This window comes from Equus caballus, chromosome 1 (genome assembly GCF_041296265.1).
Source record: "Equus caballus isolate H_3958 breed thoroughbred chromosome 1, TB-T2T, whole genome shotgun sequence".
NCBI lineage: Eukaryota > Metazoa > Chordata > Mammalia > Perissodactyla > Equidae > Equus > Equus caballus.
This window is the reverse complement of record NC_091684.1, coordinates 182,362,053-182,389,117: the sequence shown is the minus strand read 5'-3', so window position 1 is coordinate 182,389,117 and position 27,065 is coordinate 182,362,053. Positions and strand designations below refer to the sequence as shown.

The following is a 27,065-nucleotide window of genomic DNA, read 5'->3' as shown; positions in this document are numbered from 1 at the left end:
GCAAAACCCTGGGCCGTTGAAGCGGAGTGCGTGAACTTAACCACTTGGCCACAGGGCCAGCTCCTGGACATTTTAAAATGTAGATTCTGATTTAATTGTACGGTGTGCATACTATGTTGGGCATTTAAATTTTTAAAAGATTCTTAGGTGATTCTGATTTACAGCCAATGTTGAGACCACTGCTATAAATGCTATAAAATGATGTAAATTGTAAGTTGATGGAGAGAGAGGAAAAGCATACAGTTCTCAGTACTAAAAATTTTCACTATTATACACCCTCCCTGAAAGTAGAAAGTGAATCAGCATTTTCAAATGTTACATCTTTGCTGTTTACTGAGTTAACTATGGATTCTTATTTCATCTAGACTCAAAACTTTGTTTCAATACCTAATTGTGTTCCAAACTGATAATTGTGTGTTATAACCGACACTACTTAGGAATACCACTTCAGTGTCACTAAAAAAGTCATCCGCATCTTCCTAAAGATTCAGAATGTTTTGTTCAGATCTCTGTCAGGATTTAGGGGTAAAGGATGGAGAAAAAAAGTGGGGACTCTGGCAGTCCTGTCTTTGACCCATGAAGGTGTGCAAAAAAATAGTACAGATCAAATTTTCTTACAGTGTAACAAAATTCTCTTAAGTGTTTTTAGTACATTCAACATAATGTAGTTCCATTGTAACAGATGATTAGGATGTGATCTAATAATGATGTTTTTAGGTTTTAAACTCCTAACCCTGACCACATGGTTATCCTTCATTTCTCTTTGTTGTCACATTTGCTCTAAAGACCCACGTTTAGTCTTCCTGCAGGAGACCAGAGACATTGGGCATAACTATATCTTGAAACAAAATGCCTTAAATATGGTCTTGGAAAACCATAGGCAGGCAGGAAAATTTTTATGTATAATATGTTTATCATGTTATTTATAGTAAGAAAAATTAGAAATGGCCTAAATATCCTAAACTACGGAATTGGTTAAATAAAATATTACATTGTCAAACCATATAATACTAATAGCTATTTAAAATTATTTCTGTATGAGAGTTAATAAGATAGGAATAATGTTTAGGGGAACAAAAGAGTTATTAACAAAATGTGTACAATGTGATCCGAGTTTTCTAAAAATGATATCCATATGCCTGGTGGTGGGGGTGAGGTCTAGAACAAAGATGCGAAAATGCTAGTGGTGGCTCTTTCTAGATGGTGGGATTATGGGTGAATTTTATTTTTCTTTCGTGTGCTTTTCTGAGTTTTTCAAATGTATTATGATGAGCGGAAATAACCTTGAAATAGAGAAATATTTAAAAAGAGTACCTGAAGTTACCGTTCTTCTCCCAAAATTTTTAGTGAACAACCATGTTTATTACATTCTATGAATTGATTTTGTATTTACTGCTTTTCCCACTCATAGGATATACACATAGCCTCATACTTTCCTTTTCTTCTAACATAACTTCTTCCATAGTTGAATTTTTTAAAGCACAATGCCCATATCCATTCTGTTTTGATAACAAAGCTGTCATTTGGAGCAGAGCTATACTTAGGCCTTGTTGCCTCAACAGAATGATAGGGGTCTGGTTAAGGGCTCAGAGGGATTGTTGGGAGTACATTAGAGCTGGGTGCAAGTGTACCCATGTGCCGCCCTCTGCCAGGCATGCTGTTTTTACTCAGCGATGCAGTTGCCCTTTATGATTGTTCAGTGAGCATGTTTAACTGCCTACTTGATGCCAAACACAGACACTAGAGAGCTGAAGATCAACTGTAAGATGCTATGCCTGCCATCAAGATAGTTCCCACCCCAAAAAATAATCTTAAACATTATTTCCATTTTTCTGACGTAAAGAGAAAGAATGGGAGAGAGGAGTACAGGGCTTAGGAAAAACTGGTGGAAAAGATGGGGTGGTTTACTTCATGATTATGTATCTTTAATCTCAACATAAGAATTTAAAAGCTCTGTGCTGTAAAGACATGAAAAATAATTCACAGAAGATACGTACATAGCTAATGGACACATTCAACCCCAGACCAGAAATAATGTTTATCATAGTTAGAATTGTGAAAATTAGAAAATTGCTCTCCAGCAGTAAACGAATGGTGGAATAAATTGTAGTAAATGTGTATGGTAAAATTTGGCTTCATGAAAGTTATCGAAGAATAAAGATAATTTTACGAGTACTAAAGAGGTAATGTTAAATGAGAAAAACTAGTGTTAAAATTGTTGTATATATAGAGTGGTCCTAAGTACATTTTTAAAGTACTCTTGGGAGTTTGAAGGGCTTTGCTGCTTCTCATTAACTGTAGATGACGTAAGTTGGTGCCGCCTTTAAAATAAAGCAATGTATTTGAATCAAATAAGTCCTGTTATTAAGGGAGAAAAAGTTGATGAAAGTAACTTTTACATATCCTTTGTTTAGAAAATAGTTACTGAAGTAGCTGTATTTGCCCAGGTAAATCTTTAAGTGATACATTTGTTGTTATTTTTTTCACAAACTAATGCTTCCCCCCCCCATGACATTTTGTATTGATTATGATGTATTTTCTTTTCCTAAAATGCTTCAATGTGTTTAACAACAGTTTACCTCACTTGAGGAGTTCCAACAAAATAACACAAAGAAACAAATTAGCAGTAGATACTCAGTACTGCCCTTTGGTTTACTTTATCTTTGTTAACAAATCCACTGCCTTATTTATTTGCTTTTAAATCTTGTTTCTGATTTTAGGCTTCTTATATTGGAACAGCTTTTGGACAGTGTAAAGCACACAAAAGGAGCTCGTCAGCAAGTAATTCAATTACATGTTGTTTCTTCAGTTTCTAGTTTCTTGAAGGTAATTCTATTTTTTAAAAATTCAGATGTTTGCTTTTTTTTTTTTTTTTGGATGTATGGCCAACTAAGTAGGTTGAAGGAAGATGGTTTTAAAGGGCTATTGTGCTTTTTTTCCCCCATTTTTCTTAATCTCTTGATGAAAATGTTTCATCATTTGCAATTCCCCTTTTACAATTTTTCTGTATATAAAACTTGTTAGTCAGAAATTAAACCTATAATCTTGGCTTGGAGCCATGCTTTAACCTACTGAGCCTAATATCTTAGACCAGGGATTGGTAGAGTATGGCCTATGGACCAAATCTGGCTAGATGTTGCAGTTATGGCTTATTGTTTCTAAGTAAAATATAATAGGCTTCACTGGCTGTTTATTTTATGGAAATACCTATTAATGTTCTTGTGAACACAGATGTGCTACAGTGATAATTGATTGCCATGTTGTTTTCCTGGAGGTTTAAATTCTACAGTACTTTGTGAGAAAAATCAAATTATGTTTGTATGTTCGATAGGATTTCTTGTGTTCTGATTTTTTTTTTTAAGTAGTAATCCAAGTATGAACATATTTGGGTAACCAGAATATACATTCCAAAGTGGATAAGAAAATTTACTACAATTGTAAGTTTGGATTGTTCTTTACATATTTCAGTATGTGGCTGGCGCCAAGGGAAGTTTGGGTCCAGAAGAAATGAGACGACCTGCCCTAGCATTAGTAATGGGAGCCCTTGAAAGTTCCAGCCCCCTTTTGAGATGTGCAGCTGCAGAGGCGTGGGCTAGATTAGCCCAGGTGGTTGATGATGCAGCTTTTACTGCTGCGTTAGCTCAAGTTAGCTTTGACAAGTAAGTGAACTTTTTATTTAGTACTCGGACTCTGTGTCAGAACTGGATATAATTTGTTGCTTTCTTGAAACTAGTGAAACTGCATTCTGAGAATAACTGAAAAAAATTGACAAATGTGGATACTTTGAAATAGAGGAGAATGTCTTTTGGCCTGCTCATCTTGAAACAAAAACTGTTACTACTTGGGCTTTAGTTTTTATGTAATAAGAGAAAGATCATTACCTGTATGAGTGATATCATTGGCAAGCAGTGGAATGAACTCTGGGAGTGAGATACTTAGGGAGTTTTATCCTGCAAAATGTAGATGATAGGTGGTAAGAACAATCCACTGGGAAGAGAAAAGGCTGTGGGCTGCAGATCAGGAAACATAAACTGTATTAGCATTTCTACCAGCTCTGTGACCTTGAGCAGGTGACGTAATCATCTCGACCAGTTTTCCTCTATTTCAAATGGAAGGTTGTTAGTATGGCCTTGCCTACCTTAAAAATGTGAAGGTAAATGAGATAATAAATATGAAAGTAATATGAAAAAAACTGCAAATAAAAGTTCATGGTTATATTAGTTATATACTTATATAAGTTATGTTAGTAGTGGTGGTAGTGATGAGGGTAGCACTTTGACCATCTAGTCTACTGAATATGTGTGTCTGACTTGGTTAAGAGCTTGAAGTCTGGAGTCAGAATACTAACTTGGTTCAAATCCCAACTCTTCCATTTAATAGTTGGTTACTTTGTAAGAGTTACTTTAACTATCATTTTGGTTTTCTCATTTGTAAAAAGGAACTGATAATAGTGTGAATCTTAAGGTTGTTGGGAGGATTAAAGGACTAAATGTAAAGCACTTAAATTAGCTCACAGTATATAAGAAAATTCCTAATAAACATTCATTTCTCTTTCTATATTTAATTTTAAAGTCAGTTCTTGAGTTGAAATTCTCTTTATATGGAATTAAAGTATCTCAGCATTATGAGTTTTTAAAAGTAGGTTAATGATAAAGTAATAATGCCTGCCATATAAATTTAATGTGTATATCTCTGAAAGATATTGAAATTATTCATACTTAAATAATCGTGAAGAATGTGAAGACATTTTTATTTAAAATATTTTTCTTTTCAAGATACCTTTCGGGTTCAGAAATTTTTTTTGTCAGATAACAGTAAATATATTTCTGAATTTTGTAACTGTTCTTAAAAAAAGTTTTTACCTAAGTGACAGTGTACATGCATTAGTTTTGTTTCAGTGATTGTCATTTATTTTTATTTCCGTAATTACAGACTGAAGTCAGCAAGGGACGTGGTTACCAGAACAGGACACTCATTGGCTTTGGGAACCCTACACAGGTATTTAGGAGGAATAAGTTCTTCTCAGCATTTGAATTCTTGTGTTGGCATCCTTTATACTTTGTCTCAGGACAGCACTTCTCCTGATGTGCAGGTAAGTACCCCAGGTGATGCCTTCCTTATAATTCATGATTTGTAGATGATGCAGATTATGTTTTTATTGACTATTAGTCATTTGTAACTAATCACCCCCATAATAAATGTTAAAGCCATTGTTAACCTTGATGGATTTTTAAAATTCAAATCTCACTAACTTTACTTCACACTCAATGTCTAAAGTCAAGGTCACTGTCTTTTCGGAAAATGAATCTCCCTTCCGTCTTGATATGAACATGAACTATTTTGGAGAGCTTAATAGGTACCAGGCGTTGTATTACATTCTTCTAAACATATTAACATTTAATCTTCACAGTGATCTAGAGAGTGTGTTCCCTTTATACAGAAAGAAAACTGAAGCTTCAGAAGCTAATTAACTTGCTCTCAGGTGAAAAGCTAGTAAATCATGGAATTGGGTCAAGAACACAAATTAGGGACTCTAAACCCATGTTCTTAACCACTTTACCATATTTTTGTACATTATCTTACCCCTTTCTGTCAACATCATCATTGTCCTGATACCTTAATGAAGTCTTAAATGGCCATTACTCTTCCTGGTCTCTTACTCCCCTTATCTTTTCTCTTTCCTGCTATGTGCCCCTAATGACTATAGTAGCCTCCTAACTGGTCACTTTGTTTTTAGGTCCTTTTCTTTTCAGCTCTCCCTAGATGTGAGCCCAAATTTGTTTTCCCCTGAAAGACTTTCATCTTGCTAATTCCCTACTGAAAAGCTGGAGAAACCGCCCATTCCTTCTTAAATCAACTCATTCAAATCCCATCAAGTGACCCAGGAACCTTCTCAGTTATTACCCTGAAGTACAAGTCTACAGATGACCTTCCTGCTTTCCTCCCACACATCATTCTCTTATCTGCACTTATATTTTTCCTTTTGCTCTTCTCCCTTCCTATTCCTATCTGACAATCCAAATTTTTTAGTATTCTAAGATCCAGTTTAACCACCTTCTTGTCATATTTCAACATCCCTTATCCCTAATCCATAGTTTGCTTTCGTTCTTTGAATTACCATATTACTAGTAGTCTCTTCCACATCATCTAGTACTTGAGTTGACTTATAAGGTATTCCATTCTTTTATCCTTATTTTAATATGGGGTTTTTTGCTTCTATTTAGTATATTCCTCTTCCCCTTCAAGAAGTCTGTTCTGAACGCACGTGCTTTTATACTTGAATACCTCCCTTTTTTTTTTTTCTGGTGAGGAAGATTGGCCCTGAGCTAACATCTGTGCCAATCTTCCTCTATTTTGTATATGGGCTGCCATCTGCAACATGGCTTGATGAGCACTGTGTAGGTCTGTGCCTGAGATCCGAACCTGTGAACCCTGGGCCGCCCAAGTGGAGTGCACGAACTTAACCACTATGCCACTGGGCCAGCCCTTGAATACCTTTTTTGTTGATTAATTTAAATGCTTTTCATGGCTTCCCTTGTCATCAGATCGGACTCTTCTTGATTGCTGCTCTCTCTCACCCAACAGGAGTTCATTTTTGCATCATGTAAAGTACTGTAAGCTTTCTTATATATCCATTAATAAGAGAGGCAAAATTCCTCAGTTAATTTCCTAAAAGGAGAGCTCTTTGCATACTTGTTGTTAGGAAAAGTTCAAACATACATAAAAATAGAGAGTATACTACAAGGAACCTTTTATACCCCTCATTTAACTTCAGTGTTAATATATGGCCAGTATTGTTCCATTTAAACCAGAGTTGACAAACTTATTCTATAAAGGGTGAGAGAGTAAATTATTTAGGCTTTAGGTGTCATACATTCTCTCTCAACTGCTCAGTTCTGCCACTGTAGCAGGAAAGCAGCCATAAATAATATGTAAATGAATGAGCACGACTGTGTTTCAGTAAAACTTTATTTATAAAAACAGGAAGCAGGCCAGATTTGGCTCATAAGCATTTTGTTTGTTTGTTTAATATATAAATATATGTATATATTTATCATGTAAATTTATTTATTTTTATATATTTATGAAAGTGTACCTGTCATAAGTGTGCATCTATGTGAATAAAGTCTACAACTGAACACACCATGTAACTAGCACCTAGATCAGGACACAGCACTGTCAGTACCCCAGACACTCTCCTCGTGTTCTCTTCTAGTCACTACCTGTCCCACAAGGATAACCACTATCCTAATTTGCAACAGCATGTGTTAGTTTTGCCTGCTTTTGTACTTTATATTGGTGGAATCATATGGTATGTGCTCTTTTATGTCTGGCTTTCTTCAACATTGTGTTCAAGAGATTTGTCTGTTTTATTGCATATAGTTGTAGATTTTGTTGATTCTTTAAAAACTTGAATTTTCACTCTCTGTATAAGTTAAACAATAAACTAGATTTAGTTCAAGCTGTTAGCTAAAGAACCAAACATTATCTTGGAATTTTTAGTGCTGAGCTCTATCTAAATATACCGTTCTAAATTAGATGATTGTCTCTCAGTTGTTTTTTACTGGACATTTAAATTTCATAAACTCCTAAAATTTTCCATTTCTCTATCCAAGTTAGTAATAGCACACAACTACTTTACTTTGCCATTACTTTATCTTTTGCTTCAACAGAAGAGCAATTCATTGTGTTTTATGTTTCTTAATGCTGCTGTAACCTTACAAATTGTTTTTCTCTGTCTTCACAGACCTGGGCACTACATTCTCTCTCACTGGTAATTGATTCTGCTGGCCCACTCTACTATGTGCATGTGGAACCTACCCTTTCTCTCATTATAATGTTGTTGTTAAATGTGCCTCCTACTCATGCTGAAGTTCACCAAAGTCTTGGACGCTGTTTGAATGCCCTTATTACTACATTGGGTCCAGAGCTACAGGGTATGCATAGCTGCTTTTGTGATGTTTTACGTTAAAAATATGCACATAAAAATTAATTCAGTTCCTGTTACTGACTCAAATACTTGTCAATGAAGTGAAATTTAATAGAATGTTCTGTTGAAATATATGGGCAGAAGGTTGAGAGTAGTCTTGAGAAGACTTTGACTCCTGGATAATGACATAATCGAACAAAACAAAAACTAGGAAACGTAATCTGAGTTCCATCACAACTTAATTGGGTGACCTTGGGAAAACCTATGTCTCTGGGCTTTGGTTTCCTCTAGCAAATGAGGGAAAAGTTGGGGGCTGGCTTGGTGGCACAGTGTTTAAGTTCACATGTTCCGCTTCAGCGGCCCGGGGTTCACTGGTTTGGATCCTAGGTGCACAGCCTACGCACCACTTGGCAAGGCTTGCTGTGGCAGGTGTCCCACATAAAATAGAGGAAGATGGGCACAGATATTAGCTCAGGGCCAGTCTTCCTCAGCAAAAAGAGAAGGATTGGCAGATGTTAGCTTAGGACTAATCTTCCTCAAAAAAAAGAGAGGGAAAAGTCGAAAAGCTTTTGTGATTAGCACACGGTAGATGTTTAGTATATTTTGTTAAATAAATGCCATTCAGTCTGATTTCTCTTAACTTGAAAAGACAGGAGTACCATATTTAGAAAGATTAGATATGTCCTAAAAATGTTTCCCTTAACAATTAAAATGACAGACATGAAGTGGAATTGTTTAAAGAACTCTTATCTTTTTTAAGAAATAAATGACTAAATCCCAAAACTCAGATATTCTGATATGTTCAGATGCAAAATATATAATTTTAATATGTGAAAGCAGCTTAACTAATACAAGCAGAGCTAAGTTTATTAGCAATTTCTCATTCTACTTTTCATGAAAATTTGGTATAACCTATAGATAGTCCTGTGTTCTTCTTTGCCTAATGATTTGTGTTGCTGTAAACCTTTCAGACTAAGAATAACCAACATAATCTAGAAATCTGTCATCTGGATTATCCCTGCTTTTGTAGAAGAAATTTACTTCACAGATCCTTAAGTTTAAAATTGGGGGAAAAGATTTTAAACCCAATGTTATATGTTTAAAGAGTAATGATTTTATAGGCCAATTATTAAAAGCTTTCTGCTTTCATTTAGGTAACAGTACTTCAGTTTCTACCTTAAGGACTTCCTGTCTGTTGGGTTGTGCAGTGATGCAAGATAACCCAGACTGCCTTGTTCAGGCTCAGGCCATCTCTTGCCTTCAGCAGCTCCATATGTTTGCTCCACGACATGTCAATTTGTCTAGCCTGGTCAGCTGCCTCTGTGTGAGTATAAAATTATCAACGAATCCTTAATTTCTTTTATTAGAAGCTTAATATTTATTTTGATTATTCTCTAGATTGTGTAGAATAGCTATTTTCCCTCAGTTCTAGTCTTTTTTGGGAAGTAGAAGGGAAAATTTCGTATATTCAGTCTTAAACCTCTCATATATTGATTCATTTTCTCCCATTAATGTTGAACTTAATATCTGGAATATTTATTCATTGGTCAGTAAACATATTGCATGCTTAAATGTCCCAGGTAATGTGTAAATGCTATAGGATGTGAAAAAATTTATGTGGTAACGTCTTTTTTACTTCTTCTTCCTCTAATCCAAATTATCACATATAAAGTTCTTTCTATCCCAGATGGGCAATTAACATTTTCTTGAATATTCTGGCAGCATCTGCATCCATATCTGGGTTCTAATAATGTGTCTAATGAATATAGAAAGATGAGGGCAATTGACTAAAAGTTATGATGAGGTAGTTTGTAATTGTCAGTGGTTTTAAGATTTACCTTGAGCATCACCAGTTTCTATCTGGACTTGCCTGAAAAATTGAGTTACAGGGGGCGGCCCAGGGTTCGCTGGTGCGGACATGGCACCGCTTGGTAAGCCATGCTGTGGTAGGCGTCCCACATATAAAGTAGAGGAAGATGAGCACAGATGTTAGGTCAGGGCCAGGCTTCCTCAGCAAAAAGAGGAGGATTGGCGGCAGTTAGCTCAGGGCTAATCTTCCTCAAAAAAAAAAAAAAAATTGAGGTACATTTGGAATTAAAACTTGACACCATTGCTTTTCAACTTTTTCCACCTCTACAATGTTCACAGCACACTCCCATTAGTAACATGACAGTTGAGAATCTTTACTTTAGACAGACTTTTCATTTTCAAGGCTGAGGCAAAATATGCAGCATTTCAGACCTTAAAAGAACCTCAGACATCATTAAAACCAGTTTTCTCAATGAAAAGATAAACTAAGGACCAAAAAGTCTCAATAATTTGCCCAAGATAACATATCTACATCGTGGTAGTTCTTAGTCTAAAATCCAGTTTCTGAGCTCCTCGTCCAGCCCTCATTTCATTATTTCATACTGTCTTTGTAGTTATGGGTAGCTCTTATCTCAGCTCTGCTGCCTCCTAGCTCTGTGGCCTTAGGGAAGGAAGTCCCATGACCTCCTCCAGCCTCAGCTGCCTTGTTTGTAAAGTACGAGAATTTCACAAGATGAGCCTGTAGAGGTACATGTCCCGGGCACTTAATAACTACTCAATAAATAGTAGTTGGTTTTATTTTCTTAACATATAGCTAAAACATATATAATGTCAATCTTCATATTGGTTTGGTAGTCATAATTGTTTAAGACTCTTAAAAAGAGGATGTGACTAACTTTTCTGATAAAAACTTGGTCCTGTCTGTTAAACACATTTTAGAGAAAATAGCACTTACTGGAAAAGATTTTACCTTTCCCACTCAACGAATTTTCCCCAGGAATATCGTTCTTTGTGTTCGAAGAATCATCACCAAAACCAGTTATTGAAAAATATCTACTCCTTTGCAAGTTGGTCTAACTTTTATTCTCCATTTAAATGTAATGATACTGCGATTTTTTATTCTTGAATTGTAGTAGAAATTTTTCATTAGTAGCCTTTTAAAATTTCTCCTTTAACTGGTACATGAATTCATTTATTACGTAAAGTTTATTGAGAAATGAAGACCAAGACTAACTACTATTTCATGATCAGTTAAACTCGTTACTCTTTTCTTTTCCCAGACTGAGAAAGGTTACATATAAAGAAAAATAGTGTTAGAGTTTTCTTTTAGGTACATTCATAGCAATTGAGAAAATCAGAAGTAAGAATTACAAATCTTATTCATATTACTCATAATATTTGTTATAAAATTATTTTTTCTTATACAGAAATCATATTCAAAAATTACTATCACCATAGTGTATTAATTTTGTGTCTTAATATTTTGGTTAGTAAAGCTTTACTAAATTTGGTTTAATTTGTTATATTTTAAAGTAGTCCCTCTAGTAAGGAAATTGCTTTTGCTTTCCTATTTAACAACTTGATGATAGGTTTTCTTTTCCACAGAGAATTTAATTGTTTAGCATGAAGTGTTTTCATATTAATTGAAACGCCCTGGATATTCAGAATACATTTCATCATTAAGAAAGAACCTTCCTGGAAAGGGTTTTCTTCTAACTGCATGCTGTTTAACTTCCATTCTGAACTTGGCCTTAGCTACACTAGCAATTCTGAGTGCTCTCAGTTTTCAGACTTGGCTTCCAAGAGTAAAAAATCTATTATTAACTTGTGATGAGGTAAACCGTTAACTTTGTCCCCTGCTAGACAGCTGTTCATGTGAATGCCATGCAGATCACTCCCCTCACACTCATGTCCACTTGATTGGGTTTTGTTCCTGAAGCTTAACGAGAGATTCCAAAGGGAAGCCTAATTACACAAATGTACATTTTTAAATTATTGTATATACTTCTTGAGTTGACCATTTTCAAGATCTTAGCTCAACTCATATTTTAAGTTGGAAAATGAAGTATTTTTAGTGTATTTTAAAAACTGAAGCTAAGCCAGTTTGAATGATAGCTCTATCAATATTTATATTTTAATGCTCAGCTGACTGTTGTGAAATCATCCTAGTATTTATCTTTTGGTTTTGTCATGACTGGTCTGTCATTTGTTTTTGTGCAGGAGATCTTGTTGGATAATTCTGTGTTGGTAGGTCCCTGACCCTCGATTCCTAACTTTTTTTGAAGTTTGCAGTGCTGTTTCTTTGTGTGGTTTTTTTTGGTTGTAGATGTTCTTGTTTTCCTCTGCACCTCTTTGTTTAAGCTGACCGTTAATGCAAAGTCCAGTATGTGTAGCATGTTACATGGTGTTTACTTAATACCAGTGTAAACAGATCCTCCCTAACCTTCTCCAGCTGGTGCACTCACTCCTTGCATTTAATTTTGCATCATTTTGGTTTAATATATTCATTTTAGAAAGGAATTGTAATTACAGTTTAATTTCTGTATTTTGCCTGCTTCGTTTGTTTGCCTTAACCCACTCTGTTCCTCTTCCCAATATAAATGCTGGAGAATGACATGGAGATAGTAAGCGTCCCACTTTGCTTTGTGTGACAACCTTCAATCTTTTTTCTACCCAACAAGTAAAGAGTACTTTTAAGCATGCTTTTTCTAAAATATTGTTTGACCAGCCTGAATAAATGCTGCACCTGCCTTGTGTTATATGCTTGTAAAAACTCCAAAATAACTCATAGATCCATTAACTTTTCTTTAAAATTGTCTCGTAGAGTGCTTTTTTGTCGTTGTTAAATACAGCCGTAATCTTGGGCATGAATGAACTTAATCTTTTTACATTTTAACTTCTCTATTATCCTATGTACTAGTGTTTAACAACAGAGTTCTTAAACAAGACTGGAATGGTGTTACCTTGAGACTTTTTGAATGGCATTCCTCTCTTTCCTCTTTTGGGTTGATGATGTGGCTTGAGGGTATAATCGAACAGTTTTATAAAGCCATTCCCATCCATATGTTTCACTGATGATATATTCACAAACATTTTCTGTCTCTTGGCTTCTGATAATGTTTAGGATTTAGCTCTCTTAGCCTGTGTTTCTTCTTATGTATCAAAAAACAGTTGCCACCACCTACTCTTTTTCTCAGAATTTAGCCTCTGCTCCTTTCAACAAACTCTCCTGCCTTGGTCCTCTTGTTCCACATGCACCAGATCTAAAGATCACTGTAAGAACTATGCCATTATTTCTCAAATGTGGTTGGGAAATCACGTCATAGCACCATGTATTCATTGTCATAAACCACACCACCAAACTGGTCTTTACATTCATAGATAGAACAGAATCAATTTCAAAAACTCGAGACTTTATTCTACTTATAAAATCACTGAGTAAGAATTTGTATCCAGAAACCTGTGACTTGTTTTAATTGCTCATTGAAGGCATTATCACCAATCGTGTCATTTACTCTCGGTAGACACAACATACTGAGATTTGCATTGTTTAAATACTTCTAAGTAAAGCAAATATGTATGGAGACCTTCATTCTGAGCAGGAATATTCTATATCACTAAGATACGTGTCTATATATGTGTACATCCATATATAAGTAGATACATGTAAAATTTGTCATCTATAATTTGTTCTCTGGAGATCATTTTTGGTGAATGTGTTTTCTGAGTAGAACTCCTTCTGCCTTTATTTGAAAATGCATTTGCTTACCCTGTATGGCATCTGAATAAAATACTATTGATAGAGACTGCGTTAATAATAACTAACATTTATTGAGCACTTACTTTCCAGGTACTGTGCTAAGCACTTTTGCGTGTTTCTTTGTGTTAACTTCACAGCGGTCCTGTGAGATGGGCATAGTGTTACCTCCATTTTACAAATGAGACAACTAAGGCACAGAGAGGTTAAATAACTTGCCCAGCGTCACACAGCTAGTAAGTGGTGGATCTAGGACTCAAACTGAGACAGTTTGACTCCAGAGCCTCCATTTTAATCAGTATGCTGTATTGCTTATATGGATTTGTATAAATTTCTACTTAGAGAATGGTAAAACATTACACTATAGTTGCATGAGCACAGGTGTATAAGCTGCAAATAAATTCTTTCTCAATTGTATTTCTTTTCTCTCTCAAAACTATTTTTACTCATATAAATTTTGTGTCTTCTAACACTGTCAAGAGGCTTTTGCTTGGATTTGTTTATGAATTTGCATAGTCATGTACATATATTACTCCTAAGCTACTTCTAAATTATATAATAAAAAATATGTACTAGAATAGTTTGAGGAAGTTTCTGTTTTTAATAAATTGTGTCCAGCCCAGTAATGGACTGGACAGAATCAGGAGGGGTCCAGTGAATATCTGTTAGACTTATTGAATGCCGCAAAGAATTTCAGCTCTTTCATTCCCCAAATGCTATTTTTCAGGTGAATCTTTGTAGTCCCTATTTGTTACTGAGAAGAGCCGTACTGGCTTGTTTACGTCAGCTTGTGCAGAGAGAAGCAGCTGAGGTTTCAGAACATGCTGTTATGCTTGCTAAGGACAGCAGAGAAGAGTTGACTCCAGGTAATGATTGTTTTAACTTTTTTTTAACTTTATTTTATTTATATATTTTTCTGCTTTTTCTCCCCAAATCCCCCCCAGTACATAGTTGCATATTTTTTAGTTGTGAGTCCTTCTAGTTGTGGCATGTGGGACACTGCCTCAACATGGCATGATGAGGGGTGCCATGTCCGCACCCAGGATCCAAACCAGCAAAACCCTGGGCCACCGAAGTGGAGTACACAAACTTAACCACTTGGCCACAGGGCTGGCCCCGATTGTTTTAATCTTCAATCTTCCGTATAAACATGAGTTTTGAAAACAAAATTTAGAAGTTAATATATAAAACATCTTAAACCAGCTACAAGAGACAATTGCTAACAATTATTACCATTTCAACCAATTTTACTGGTTTAGAGCAATAGTTCTCAAACTAAGGCTCCCAAATCAGTAACATCCACCTCACCTGGGGACTTGTTAGAAATGCAAATTACTGGGCCCCATCCCAAATCTGCTAAACCAACACTCTGGGAGTAGAGCCCAGCAATCTGTTATCTGTGTTTTTACAATCCCTGCGTTAATGTATACTGAAGTTTGAGAGCCGTTGGTGTAGAGCATGTTTTTTTACAACAATCAGTTGAAATTGGATTTAGCCCTTAAGTAATCTCATATGTCCCTTTCTTCCCCCAAAATCTCATTTAATAAAATTTGTCATAGATGTGTCTGCTTCAAGGTAAAGGGTTTGTATGTTTCTTCTCTACATTTTAGAGCTGAATTAAAGGATTTCTTAGCCAGTAAGGTTTAAGTATTTATCCCTTCATTTTAAAATTATGTCAGTAACCCAAACATGCATATAAATTCGAACAGCCTACAAAAATAGTAATGATAATATCTTACACTTTTATGTATATAGTTTCTAAAGTGCTGTCAGACTTTTAGGTCTCAGACTTCACAAAGCTTTCCAATATCTAAAGCTCTCAGATCCATAATTGTTTTACTGTCATACTGTGCCCTTTAAATTGCAGTTTTCTTATTATATGAAAACTTTTGCTCTGGCTTGAGTTAATCAGCATTGCTGAACTGGTGTGGAAGTCACCAAACAGATTGCAGAACTCATTTGAAAATTATTCTGTGATTACTTACCTTAACCACGTGAGGGAGTCCCCCCAGAGTGATCTTCAGTGTCTATTCATCACTGAGATTACCTATATCTGTTGCTTTAGGCTTTGATTGTGTAAACATGATGGTACATGTTCCTAGAATTATTCCATTAACCATGTGCGTAAAATTATAGTAAAGAAGTTGTTATGTAAATCCTTTTTTTTAGTTTTATAAGTTTTCAAACCCATGGAAAAGTTGAAAGAATTATGCAGTTAACACATACATAGATTGACCTATCTGTATGACATTCATTTTCTCTCTCTCTGTCTTTCCATACATACACACGCAGAAACCTTTTGCCAAACCATCTGAAAGCGGGCTGTAGACATCATGACAGTTCACCCCTAAAAACTTCAGTTTGCATTTTCCAAGGACATTCTCCTGTGTGACCACACATCATTTCCACACCTCATAAAATTAATATTGGTTTAGTAGCATGTGCGATCCTCACACAAATTTATCCAGTTATCCAAAAAATGTCGTTTATGACTCCTTCCTACCCTCCTCATGCCCACCCAGATTTAGAATCCAGTCCTGACTCACACATTGCATGGACTATTCTGTCTCTTTAGACCCCTAATTGGAAATAGTTCCACCACCTCCTTCTGATCTTTAAAAGGTAATTTCTCTTTTAAAATAGTCTAATAGCATAATCTTTAGACTCTAAATGCTTTCATAAATGCTAGATAAGTTAAATCATTAAGAGAAAATTTATTTGTCCTTTTGGTATTTCCAGAATTAGAGGAAACAGATGCCAGATCCAGGCTTATATTTCTCTTTTGGGATGCTTTATTACTTTGCAGTGAGAATATTGTGTAGCAATTCGTATTAATTCAACAGTATTCTTTAATTCCACAGTAGCTTAGTTGTAGTAATTAAGCAGTGTTCTCCATAAAATAGTTGTTTTCTGTCTGTTTTACTCTCATATTAATAAAATTAAAGCCTTTATGTCAGAACAGAGAAAGCTTAATATGGTTATTTGAAATTAACTTGAGAGAGAAAATTAAATAATCATACCAAGAAACATTATATAAAATTTGTATTATTGAATGTTTAATGGGTTAAAATGTTTACCTAGTTTAAGGAAACCATATTAATATCTCTTAATAAAGACTTATCTTTTAATGACATTGCATAAAAAATAATTGTCCAGTGTCATGAATAAGACCAATCTAACTATGAACTAAAATAGACCTCAGTAGTTTAAGACACAGTATTTGGACTAGTTCTTTAAAATATATTTGCACATAATTTTATTTTATAATTTTAATAACTACTGAATGTGTGTGCTTCTCATATGGCAGTTTTGTTTTCTGTATTACTTAGATCATGGATTTTCTTCTTGTCAGATGCTAACATCAGAGAAGTGGGCCTTGAAGGGGCATTATTGGCCTTACTGGACAAAGAGACAGATCAGAGATTATGCCGTGATATCAAAGAAACTTTAAATCATATGCTCACATCTATGGCAGTGGATAAACTCTCCTTTTGGTTAAAGCTTTGTAAAGATGTACTTGCTGCATCAGCTGGTGAGTAGTAGTGATTACCAGTTGAAATAATAAAATTGAAAGTAAAAATGTATAAAATTATTTGTTAGTGGCAATTCATTAATCTTGTCTGAATATTTGCATTATAATTGCGTGTTACTTTCTTCGAATGAAGATTCTAGTGTGTTAAGTGCAACACTTAATCCATTTTTTATTGTCTTACGTGACTTTCCTGTGTAAAAAGTAGAATCATTATTTATGCTATAAAAGAGATGACTAACTTATAGTAGCCCCATTATTTGTTTTTATACCTATAATAAATATTTGAAGGATTGCCTCAAATCACCCTAATAGAAAACTCAGCAAAAGTTATTACATTATGAGCAAGCCGGTTTCTCCACACTCAATAATGTTAATTTCAAACAGGGTTAAAAGTAGTGTTATTGCCCTAATGTCTTTCCTAGTACAAGATAATTGTTAGTGAGAAAGTATATCAGAGTCTTAAAAATTTATATCCTTGGAGAAAGAAAATAAATGACCCGAAGGAAGAAGATAGAAACCAATTCTATTCCAAGTACTTAGGTATTTTATCTTATTTAATCCTTTATCTAATGATATTCCGTTTTACTTTAGAGAAAACAGGACTTGGAAAGGTTAAATCATTTGCCTAAAGACACACACAGATGGATTCAAACCTTGACTTGCGTGACTTTAAAATCCAGCTTCCCACTATGTTTGAATAACTCAACTCAGTTAGTCAAGCCTTATAATTTAATGTAGCTCTGATCTCTGAATTACGTGAAAGGAAGAAAGATACCATTAAATTCCTGAGTTTTTTTTTTTTTTTTTTTTACATTTTCCACTGTCTACCTTGATTTTTGTTGGTCCTCTTCTCTTCTCATGATTTATACTTGCTCTTTCAACCATTATGGTACAGGTTTCCCTTTTTGTGTTTTTTTTTTCTTTTTTGCTGAGGAAGAATTTGCCTTGAACTAACGTCTGTGGCCATTGTTGCCAGTCTTCTTCTACTTTCTACATGGGTCACCTCCACAGCATGGCTGCCAACAAGTGGTGTAGGTCTGCAGCTGGGAGCCGAACCTGGGCCGCCAAGCCAAAGCAAAACATGCCAAACTTGACCTCTAGGCCATGGGGTTCTGATGTTTTCCTTCTTTGGTGCTCTCTTCTACTTAAGAACTACTACTGTTTCAGAACTTAAAATGACTTCTGCTTTAAAAGAAAATGTATGTTTGCTTAGACAGGTTGATTACACTTTCTTATATCTTCTCTATCTTTTTTTAATTTTACATTCATGCTCCCTGAGCTTACTGGCTCAATTTATTTCACCATTTTTTTCTTTATCCTTTGTAGTTTGGTTCTCTCTCTTCGTATTAGGAAAACACATTTCTGTCTCTGTTGTCTTCTTGGTTGTAAGACAGATTTTGCCATTACTTTGTGATGTCTTCACTGTTTATGATAACACTCAAAAAATGTTGACGTATGAGATAGTTTAAGAGGAACAGCTTGGTTTGTTTCATAGCACTAGTTCTATTTTAAGTCAAGTTAAACATAGTTAATAAGTTAGCAGTTAATATAAAGAAGAAGTAATTCACCACTCAGTGGCTCCAACCATCAGGACGTCAGACTGTGACATTAATGGGTCTATCATAAGAAAAATATTTTTAGTGGGTTCAGGAACCTTCTTAAATCCATTCAAGTCCCCAGTGTTTAAAACAACACCCCTAATGCAGTCCACCACACTCACTACTAGAGAATTTTGAGCTTCCTTAAGTATGTCCATCTACATACATACAGGGGATTGATAAATATCGTAGTATCTAGTATCGTGTTCAGGTTTTCACTTTGAATATAATTTGACAACTTTATCACTTTTACCTGTAACAGCTCGCAAAGCATTTCTTCAGATACCAGTGTTATCTGCAGTTTTTAGACATGATTATTTTATGTTGCTAAAAGGTGTATGATTGATTAACAGTAATTCTAGTCTGAATTGGAAGTCATTTGTGTTTCTTTATAAATACATCTTCTAATTGTTTGTAATTACATGTATTCTCCCTTGATAAAAGATTTTACGGCTGTAACTTGTGTGGATGCAATGCAAGAAGAGGAAGGAGATAAAGGGGATGATGCCTCAGTTCTGACCATGAGAAATGACGACAGATCCCGTCCTTTCACCAATCCCCGATGGGCTACTAGAGTCTTTGCCGCTGAATGTGTCTGTAGGATAATTAACCAGTGTGGGAACGCACACAGCGCACATTTTGACCTTGCTTTAGCACAAGAAATGAGAAAAAGGGATTCAAGAAGTAAGTGGCACACTAATGAAAAGACCAAATGATATACGTAGAAATGCTGTCTGCTTGTGTTTTTAATATTGCTTTAAAAAGTAAAACTAAAAGGTAGTTTTTATTCTTCCAAATCAGTTATGAAACTTGACTACAATATATAAGCTGTAAATTTAGTATATTTTTAATGTTTCAATGCATTTTTAATGATAAAGCTTCTTAAATTAGCATTCACTTTTGTTTAATGAACATATCCGTGAGTTAAGTTTATAGAGAATAATCATGTTCTTGGAAAGTAGTATATGCAGTATTAGCTAGTTCCCAAACTTTGTTTTCTGATTTGTAACTTAAAGCAATTTTGTTTATAGATAATTTTGGTTTCTTGGATGTTACCTGGAAAACATTTGAGCTTATCTCAGTGTAAAATAAACCTGGATGTAAGACCATTTTGACCTTTTATCATTGTTTTGTCATTTTTACTTAGATAGCTGTATGTACTATGATTTGATGTCTAATTTTTAAAATTCATTTAAGCACATATGTTCAGACACAATGCACATATCTAAATGCCTTGGAAATATTCTTTATCAGGTAAAGGAATTATAAACCAAAATGTTGCTATTGCCAGTGGGAGAGTATGAATTTTAAGTATCTCTCTCTGTTTTAATGATTTTTTAAGCGGGCATTTATTGAGTCTCTTATTGGTGAGGAGAGCACTGTGCTAGATAATGATGAGTATAAAATGAGTATATCATAGATGCTTACTGATTCCTATGCTCCCAATTAAAATTGTAATTGATGCTTGCTAAGATGAGTTGGCTTCTTCAGTGTGACCTATAACAAATCTTTTAGTTAGTCTCAAACATATTTTAGGTAAAGGTTAGTTGTACCCCTGAACATTGTATTGTTGGAACATTGTTAAATGATTATCTTATGTCTCTCTCTGGTAGAATTATTTATACCAAAGAGTGTGTTGTAGGAATAAAAGAAATTCTCATTTATAATTTTATAGCTACAAATGTTTTATATATTCCTATCGTTTGTATGTGTGGCAAGACATGCAAAAATAAGATAATCCAGTCCATATAAATAAAGAACCACATAAAACATTTTTTTAAAAAGGAACATTAGGGGCCGGCCCAGTGGTGCAGCGGTTAAGTTCGCACATTCTGCTGCTCAGCGACCCAGGGTTCGCCGGGTCGGATCCCTGGTGCGGACAAGGCACTGCTTGGCAAAAAGCCATGCTGTGGTAGGCGTTCCACGTATAAGGTAGAGGAAGATGGGCACAGATGTTAGCGCAGGGCCAGTCTTCCTCAGCGAAAAGAGGAGGATTGGCAATAGTTAGCTCAGGGCTAATCTTCCTCCCAAAAAAGGAACATTAAATCTTTTAGCTTCAATTTGACATAAAGAGAATAATAAATTACTGCCCAATTCATCAAAACCCAGTCTCTTAAGTACCTTCTAATGTACTTTTATCAGAAAGTGAACAAAGGTTTTATTGAAGGTATTATTAGCACTCTTTTAAAGGATGCTAATTCAGCCTTTGGTTTTTGAATAGCTGTGTTATTATTTGCTTTGGGATGGTTTTTGTGTGAGTATTTGCAGTGGTACAGTAGATCCAGCTTTAAAGTGTGTATTTAACAAACTAAAAGAAAATAGTAAATCAAATCAGAGGTACTTAAAAGAAAGTCTTGGTTATGAAATTAAAAGGAGAAATTATCACTTAACATAAATCTTAGTTCTGGCATATTCTCTTTTTGATAAGATTGTTTTAATCTCGTAGATGACTTTTTGGTGCTACATCTTGCCGACTTAATTCGCATGGCTTTTATGGCTGCCACAGATCACAGTGACCAGCTCCGTCTTTCTGGCCTTGAAACACTGTTAGTTGTTATTCGGCGATTTGCAACTATTCCAGAACCAGAGTTTCCAGGTCACGTGATTCTGGAACAGTATCAAGCCAATGTAAGCACTTTCCTTTAGAGAATTTTATTATTAAACACCCAGATAAAAAGTCTATGAAACTAATTGGCATATCACCTCTTAATACATAAGTGAGCATATATCTGCTAATATGTCACCACTATAGTCAGTATATAGAAGATGCCTATGTTTAAAGAAGAAATCTTCGAGTAAAGCAAAATGGTACATAAAAGAGGTCTTTTATAACATTAAAGGTTAATTTTCATAATTAAAACCTTCTTGCTAATTCAGGGGAATAAAGGACTTTGGTAAGTCAGTTCTTTACAACATATCTGAATAAGCTTAAGATAAGACAAAGTCATTACTAAATATTCCACTAGGCTACATGCGTGTTTTTCTTCAGATCATTACTCCTAGAATAGATGTAACCTCCTTTGTTTTCTTTTTTTTTTTTTCTGCTGGACTTAGTAAAGAATTCAGGTTTCTGTTAGTGGGTCTGTAATCTTTTTAACTGATGTTTGGTGCATTGAGCAATCTAGGAAGAACGAGGAAGATAGCAGTCATCTCGTTAATTCACGCACATCACATGTAATCCTCCAGGATTACCTCTCAGTTTGATCCATAGGCAGCTTCTAATGGCTAGCAGTTAGGGAGACCAGAGCAGTTCACCACTTAGCAGTCTCCACCACACCTTCCTAGCAGGTAATGCCAATATACGCTTAGAGCAAAAGGAAGGTATTAGAGTTACTTATATGGAACTATCATACTAGAATAAAATATTGTAATTCTGTTTAATTAAGGGGAGCTCTGTTATATTTTTAGCCCTCTTAAAATTGCAAATGCTTGAAATAGAATTACAGCTCACTTAAGCAGAAAAGGAAGATTGTTTTCAGGAATCTTAGTTGGCTCTACGTTCTTCTACACTGGCTTTATTCTCAGGTTTGCTCTCTCCAAGTGGAAGCAAGATGGCTTGCTTGGCACCCAGAGGCTTATAAAGAGACAGTGCCTCTTTACCAGTACTCCCAGCAAAAGTCTTAAGGAGCACTTTCATTGTCCCGGCGTGTGTCCCTGGAACCAGGTGGTGCTGTGAGCTCCATAGCAAAATATGGGCTAAGCATTGGGGAGAGAGAAGATTCTCTAAAGGGAAATTGGGATGCTGTTATCCAAAAAACAGGGGAAGATATACGGGGCAGACAAAAACAACAGATGTCCAGGAGCCGGCCTGGTGGCTCAGCACTTAAGTTTACACCTTCCACTTCTCAGAGGCCTGAGGTTCTCCGGTTCAGATCCCCGGTTCGGACATGGCGCCACTTGGCAAAAGCCATGCTGTGTTAGGCGTCCCACGTATAAAGTAGAGGAAGATGGGCATGGATGTTAGCTCAGGGCCAGTCTTCCCCAGCAAAAAGAGGAGGATTGGCAGTAGTTAGCTTCTTCAAAAAAAAAAAAAAATGTCCAGAATAGCTATCATAAATAAATAAGTTTAAAATAATATTAAAAGGGGCCAGCCCGTGGCCTAGTGGTTAACTTCACATGCTCCACTTCAGCGTCTCCGGCTTTTACCAGTTTGGATGCTAGGTGTGGATGTGGCACCACTCATCAGGCCATGCTGTGGTGGCATCCCATGTGCCACAACTAGAAGGACCCACAACTAAAATATACAACTATGTACTGGAGGATTTGGGGAGAAAAAGCAAAAAACAAAATAATATTAAAAAGAGAGTTTGCTTGTGCTGTCTTACTTATTGATGCTTGATGTGTCGTATACTCTCCTGCCAGGTAGGAGCAGCACTTAGACCAGCCTTTACTTCAGAGACGCCACCTGATGTCACTGCCAAAGCATGTCAGGTAAATGGTTAAAAAGACAAAGCTTAAGAAGTGAAACCCTTTCTTAGGAAGCAGTTCTCCAGTTAGTATTTGATTCCAAGATTCTACATTATAGTTGTCTAATCATTAATCTCGGCTGTTCCTTTTCCTTTACTTTTTAAATTCGGACAACTTCCTCTTCCTTTTGTATATATAGCTACACAGTAATCTAATATATGGATATATCATGATTTATTTAACCAGTGATGGATATATGGGTTTTCTTAATCTTTTGCTATTATAAACAGTACTGCAGTGAGTGACCTTCTACGTAGATCACTTCACTGGGTGCAAGCATATATGTGAGATAAATTCTCCAAGATTGAATTGCTAGGTTAAAGAGTATATTTTAGGGGTTTACTCATTTAAAGTACTACCAGCAATGTATACAACTACCCATTGTCCCACATTCGCAGCAACATTGTGAGTTGTCAAACTTTTTGATATTTTTTATGGTGAAAGGATAGAGCATATTTTATTTAGTATTTGTTAGCTTGATTTATAACTTTAAAATAGTACACATTTTATCTAACAGTCTGTTAGTTTGACTTATGACTTAAAATATTAAGACATAAGGTATGGGGGTCTGTTTGTATTCTTACCCCAGGATCCAGAAATGTTAGGGGCTCCCCTTCCCTATGCTTCTGTTTCTACTAGTCAAAATTTTACCCATCTTAGTTTTGGTTTTGTTTTTTTCATGAGGTCACATTGATTTATAACATTCTGTAAATTTCAGGTGTACTTATCGTTATATTTCAGTTTCTATATAGACTGCATCGTGTTCACCCTGAAAGTCTAGTTGCCATCTCTCACTGTACATATGTGCCCCTTTACCCCTTTTGCCCTCCGCCTGGCCCCTTCCCCTCTGGTGACCACCAGTCTGTTCTTTGTATCTGTGTTCAGACTTTTAAAGATTTTATTTTTTTCCTTTTTCTCCCCAAAGCCCCCTGGTACATAGTTGTATATTCTTACTTGTGGGTCCTTCTAGTTGTGGCATGTGGGATGCTGCCTCAGCGTGGCTCGATGAGCGGTGCCATGTCTGCGCTCCAGATTCAAACTGACGAAACACTGGGCCACCTGCAGCAGAGTGTGCAAACTTAACCACTCGGCCACAGGGCCAGCCCCTGTGTTCAGACTTTTAGATTTTTGTCTGTGATAGAGTAAAAAGGATATCTCAGGATAGTTTAGATTTGTATTTCAAGTGAGATTGAATATTTTTCATATATTTAAGAGCCCTATAATAGACAATTTTAAACAGTTGCTTTTCCAGGGGTGGTTATCAAATCTTGATATTGATATCCAGCCCTAAATGACCTGAAATAATTAAAAGCAGAACTGACTTGAATCAAATTAATTATAAACATAATGGAATAAACTAATTTTTGTCAGTTCTTTCAACTTTCTTTTATTCAGTTGTCTTTAGGAAATGTTTGAGTATCTTCAGTATTCAGAGAACTGTATTAAATTTTGTGCCAGGTCTCTAATTTATCATCACTTTATTATATGTGTTCGTGCTGTAAGCCACTTGAAATCTTTTGTAAAATGAGACAGGAACAGAATAAATAGATGGAAGAATAAAAATAAGTTTTCTTTAGAAAAGGAAATACTGTGACTCCAGGGAAAACTGTACACAGCCCTTGGTAATTGAGTAAACTTTTTGCATTGGAGACTTATTAATGATGGGGGTTTTTTATTTTTTATTTTTTAATATCTTGCCTTCAAAAGAATCAAAATCTTCATTGGGATTTTAAATGTTAGGGTTTTTATCTTTCAACAGTTTTGTTAATTAACCATACAATATCTGATTTTAAAATAATAAGATGAGGGGGCCAGCCCCGTGGCCGAGTAGTTAAGCGTCAGCTGCCCAGGGTTTCACTGGTTCGGATCCTGGGTGCAGACATGGCACCATTCATCAGCCATGCTGAGGCGGCATCCCACATGCCACAACTAGAAGTACCCACAACTGAAAATATATACAACTATGTACCAGGGGGCTTTGGGGAGAAAAAGGAAAAATAAAATCTTAAAATAATAAGATGAAATAATCAAGATTGGAGATTTAATTCAAATGGTAATCCAGATGTTTATAAAGTGGTACCTTTCGTGGCTTAATTTCTCCCTACTAATAACATCTGAGACTCTTCAGTTTATATACTTAGTAGCACTGGTTTCCTTGCTTCAACCTCAGACTTCGTTCCCTTTTGAAATACTGGCTTTGACTGTCATCACCAACATCCATTGAGTTTCTTACAGCAAGATGATTTCAGTGACTAGATTCCTAAGATGTGGATGAGCTCTACTGAACTCACAAGGGAGATATTTATAGTCTTTCAATTAACTTTTGAGGGGCTGGTGCGGTGGCTCAGCGGTTAAGTTTGCACATCCACTTCTCGGTGGCCCAGGGTTTGCCGGTTCGGATCCCGGGTGCGGACGTGGCACCACTTGGCAAAAGCCATGCTGTGGTAGGCGTCTCACATATAAAGTAGAGGAAGGTGGGCACGGATGTTAGCTCAGGGCGAGGCTTCCTCAGCAAAAAGAGGAGGACTGGCAGTAGTTAGCTCAGGGCTCATCTTCCTCAAAAAATAAATTAATTAATTAATTAACTTTTGATTTTCTTAAAAACCAGGTTTGCAGTGCCTGGATAGCAAGTGGAGTTGTAAGTGACCTTAATGATCTTCGGAGAGTTCATCAGTTGCTTGTTTCATCATTAACAAAAATACAGGCTGGAAAAGAAGCTCTAAGTCACTTATATAATGAAAGTGCTTCCACCATGGAGATCTTAGCTGTGCTAAAAGCCTGGGCGGAGGTTAGTGCTTCTCTCAACTTATAACTGGGATTTTGGAAGTTGTTAGTAAACACCTCAGGCCATAAACTGAAATTAACTATTTAAAACTCAAGTTCATTTTTAAGGTTAGTAAAAGACTTTCAACATGAGATTTATTTATATGTTAATTGATATTTTGGCCAAGCATTCTGAAGTATCCTCCATTGTCTGTTATCTACTGCTTTAAGCAGGGTACCGAGACTTTATAATAGCCAATGAAAATCAACTTTTATTGAAATCTGAATTATTGAAAATGTGGGTTTGCTTGTATGTTCTATCAACTCTATAACCACTGTAATTTTTTTTTAATGCTCTTTCAAAGAATGACTTTTGAGTATGAAATAATAGTCATTTTCTTTTCTACGATTAAGGAAATTTTATAGGAATATGTTTAACCTTTATTTTCTAATCAGGGAGAAAGCTGTATCATTTTGTAATTTACTGTGGAAATGTTCAAGCATATATGAAAGTAGATAGAATAGTGTGGTAAACCCACATATACTCATCATCTAGCTCCAGGAGCTACCACACTTGGCCGGTGTGCGTTCATATGTCATTTTAATGAAGGTGTATAGTCTCAGATTACAACTGAGAGAATTAAACAATATGTAAGAGAGTTTCCTCCACTGGAGCTGATTAAAACCTGAAGATTGTAGAATACCTATATTTGTCATTAGGTAGGGTTAACAAACCTTGGTTAGGAAGTAGTTCTGCCTAGATTTAATAAGCTGGAGCTAATGATCTTTAATAGCCAACTCTGTATGCTTTTAAACATACGCTTTTAGTAGAACAAACAAATTCTGTAATCTCTTTAACCTATTTTACAAATAATTCTCTGCTTCTACAGTGTTCTTTATAATAATTTGAATCTCTGGGCTCCTGCTTAAGCCCATTACCTCCTCCTATTCTCTCCTTAATAAAGATAATGACTGACCAACAAGTTCTGTATAATTGAAGTCCGTAATCCACAATCTGAAATCCTTGGAGCCAGATATATTTGGAATTCAGAATTTGGGACATTTTCAAAAAGTAATACAGTGCATATTTCATGTATCCATCCAGGAATTCCAGGGCAATACCATAGAATCTATAATCAAATACATTAGGGGTCAGACCTGTGGCCGAGTGGTTAAGTTCACACGCTCCCCTTAGGTGGCCCAGAGTTT

General features: G+C 35.7%; 1 protein-coding gene across 20 annotated transcripts in view; it reads left to right on the top strand.

The window, feature by feature from the left end:
* HEATR5A (HEAT repeat containing 5A) overlaps positions 1-27,065 on the top strand; it is a 99,347-nt gene that overhangs the window by 53,312 nt on the left and 18,970 nt on the right. For 9 of the 20 annotated variants that reach the window (XM_070256344.1, XM_070258105.1, XM_070258565.1 and 6 more), the window contains 11 exon segments: positions 2,721-2,826; positions 3,469-3,659; positions 4,933-5,092; positions 7,748-7,937; positions 9,085-9,254; positions 14,224-14,362; positions 16,849-17,028; positions 19,071-19,310; positions 21,073-21,254; positions 22,989-23,057; positions 25,702-25,881. In XM_070256344.1, the coding sequence (XP_070112445.1) occupies positions 2,721-2,826; positions 3,469-3,659; positions 4,933-5,092; positions 7,748-7,937; positions 9,085-9,254; positions 14,224-14,362; positions 16,849-17,028; positions 19,071-19,310; positions 21,073-21,254; positions 22,989-23,057; positions 25,702-25,881 (1,807 nt within the window). 20 annotated transcript variants of the gene reach the window in all.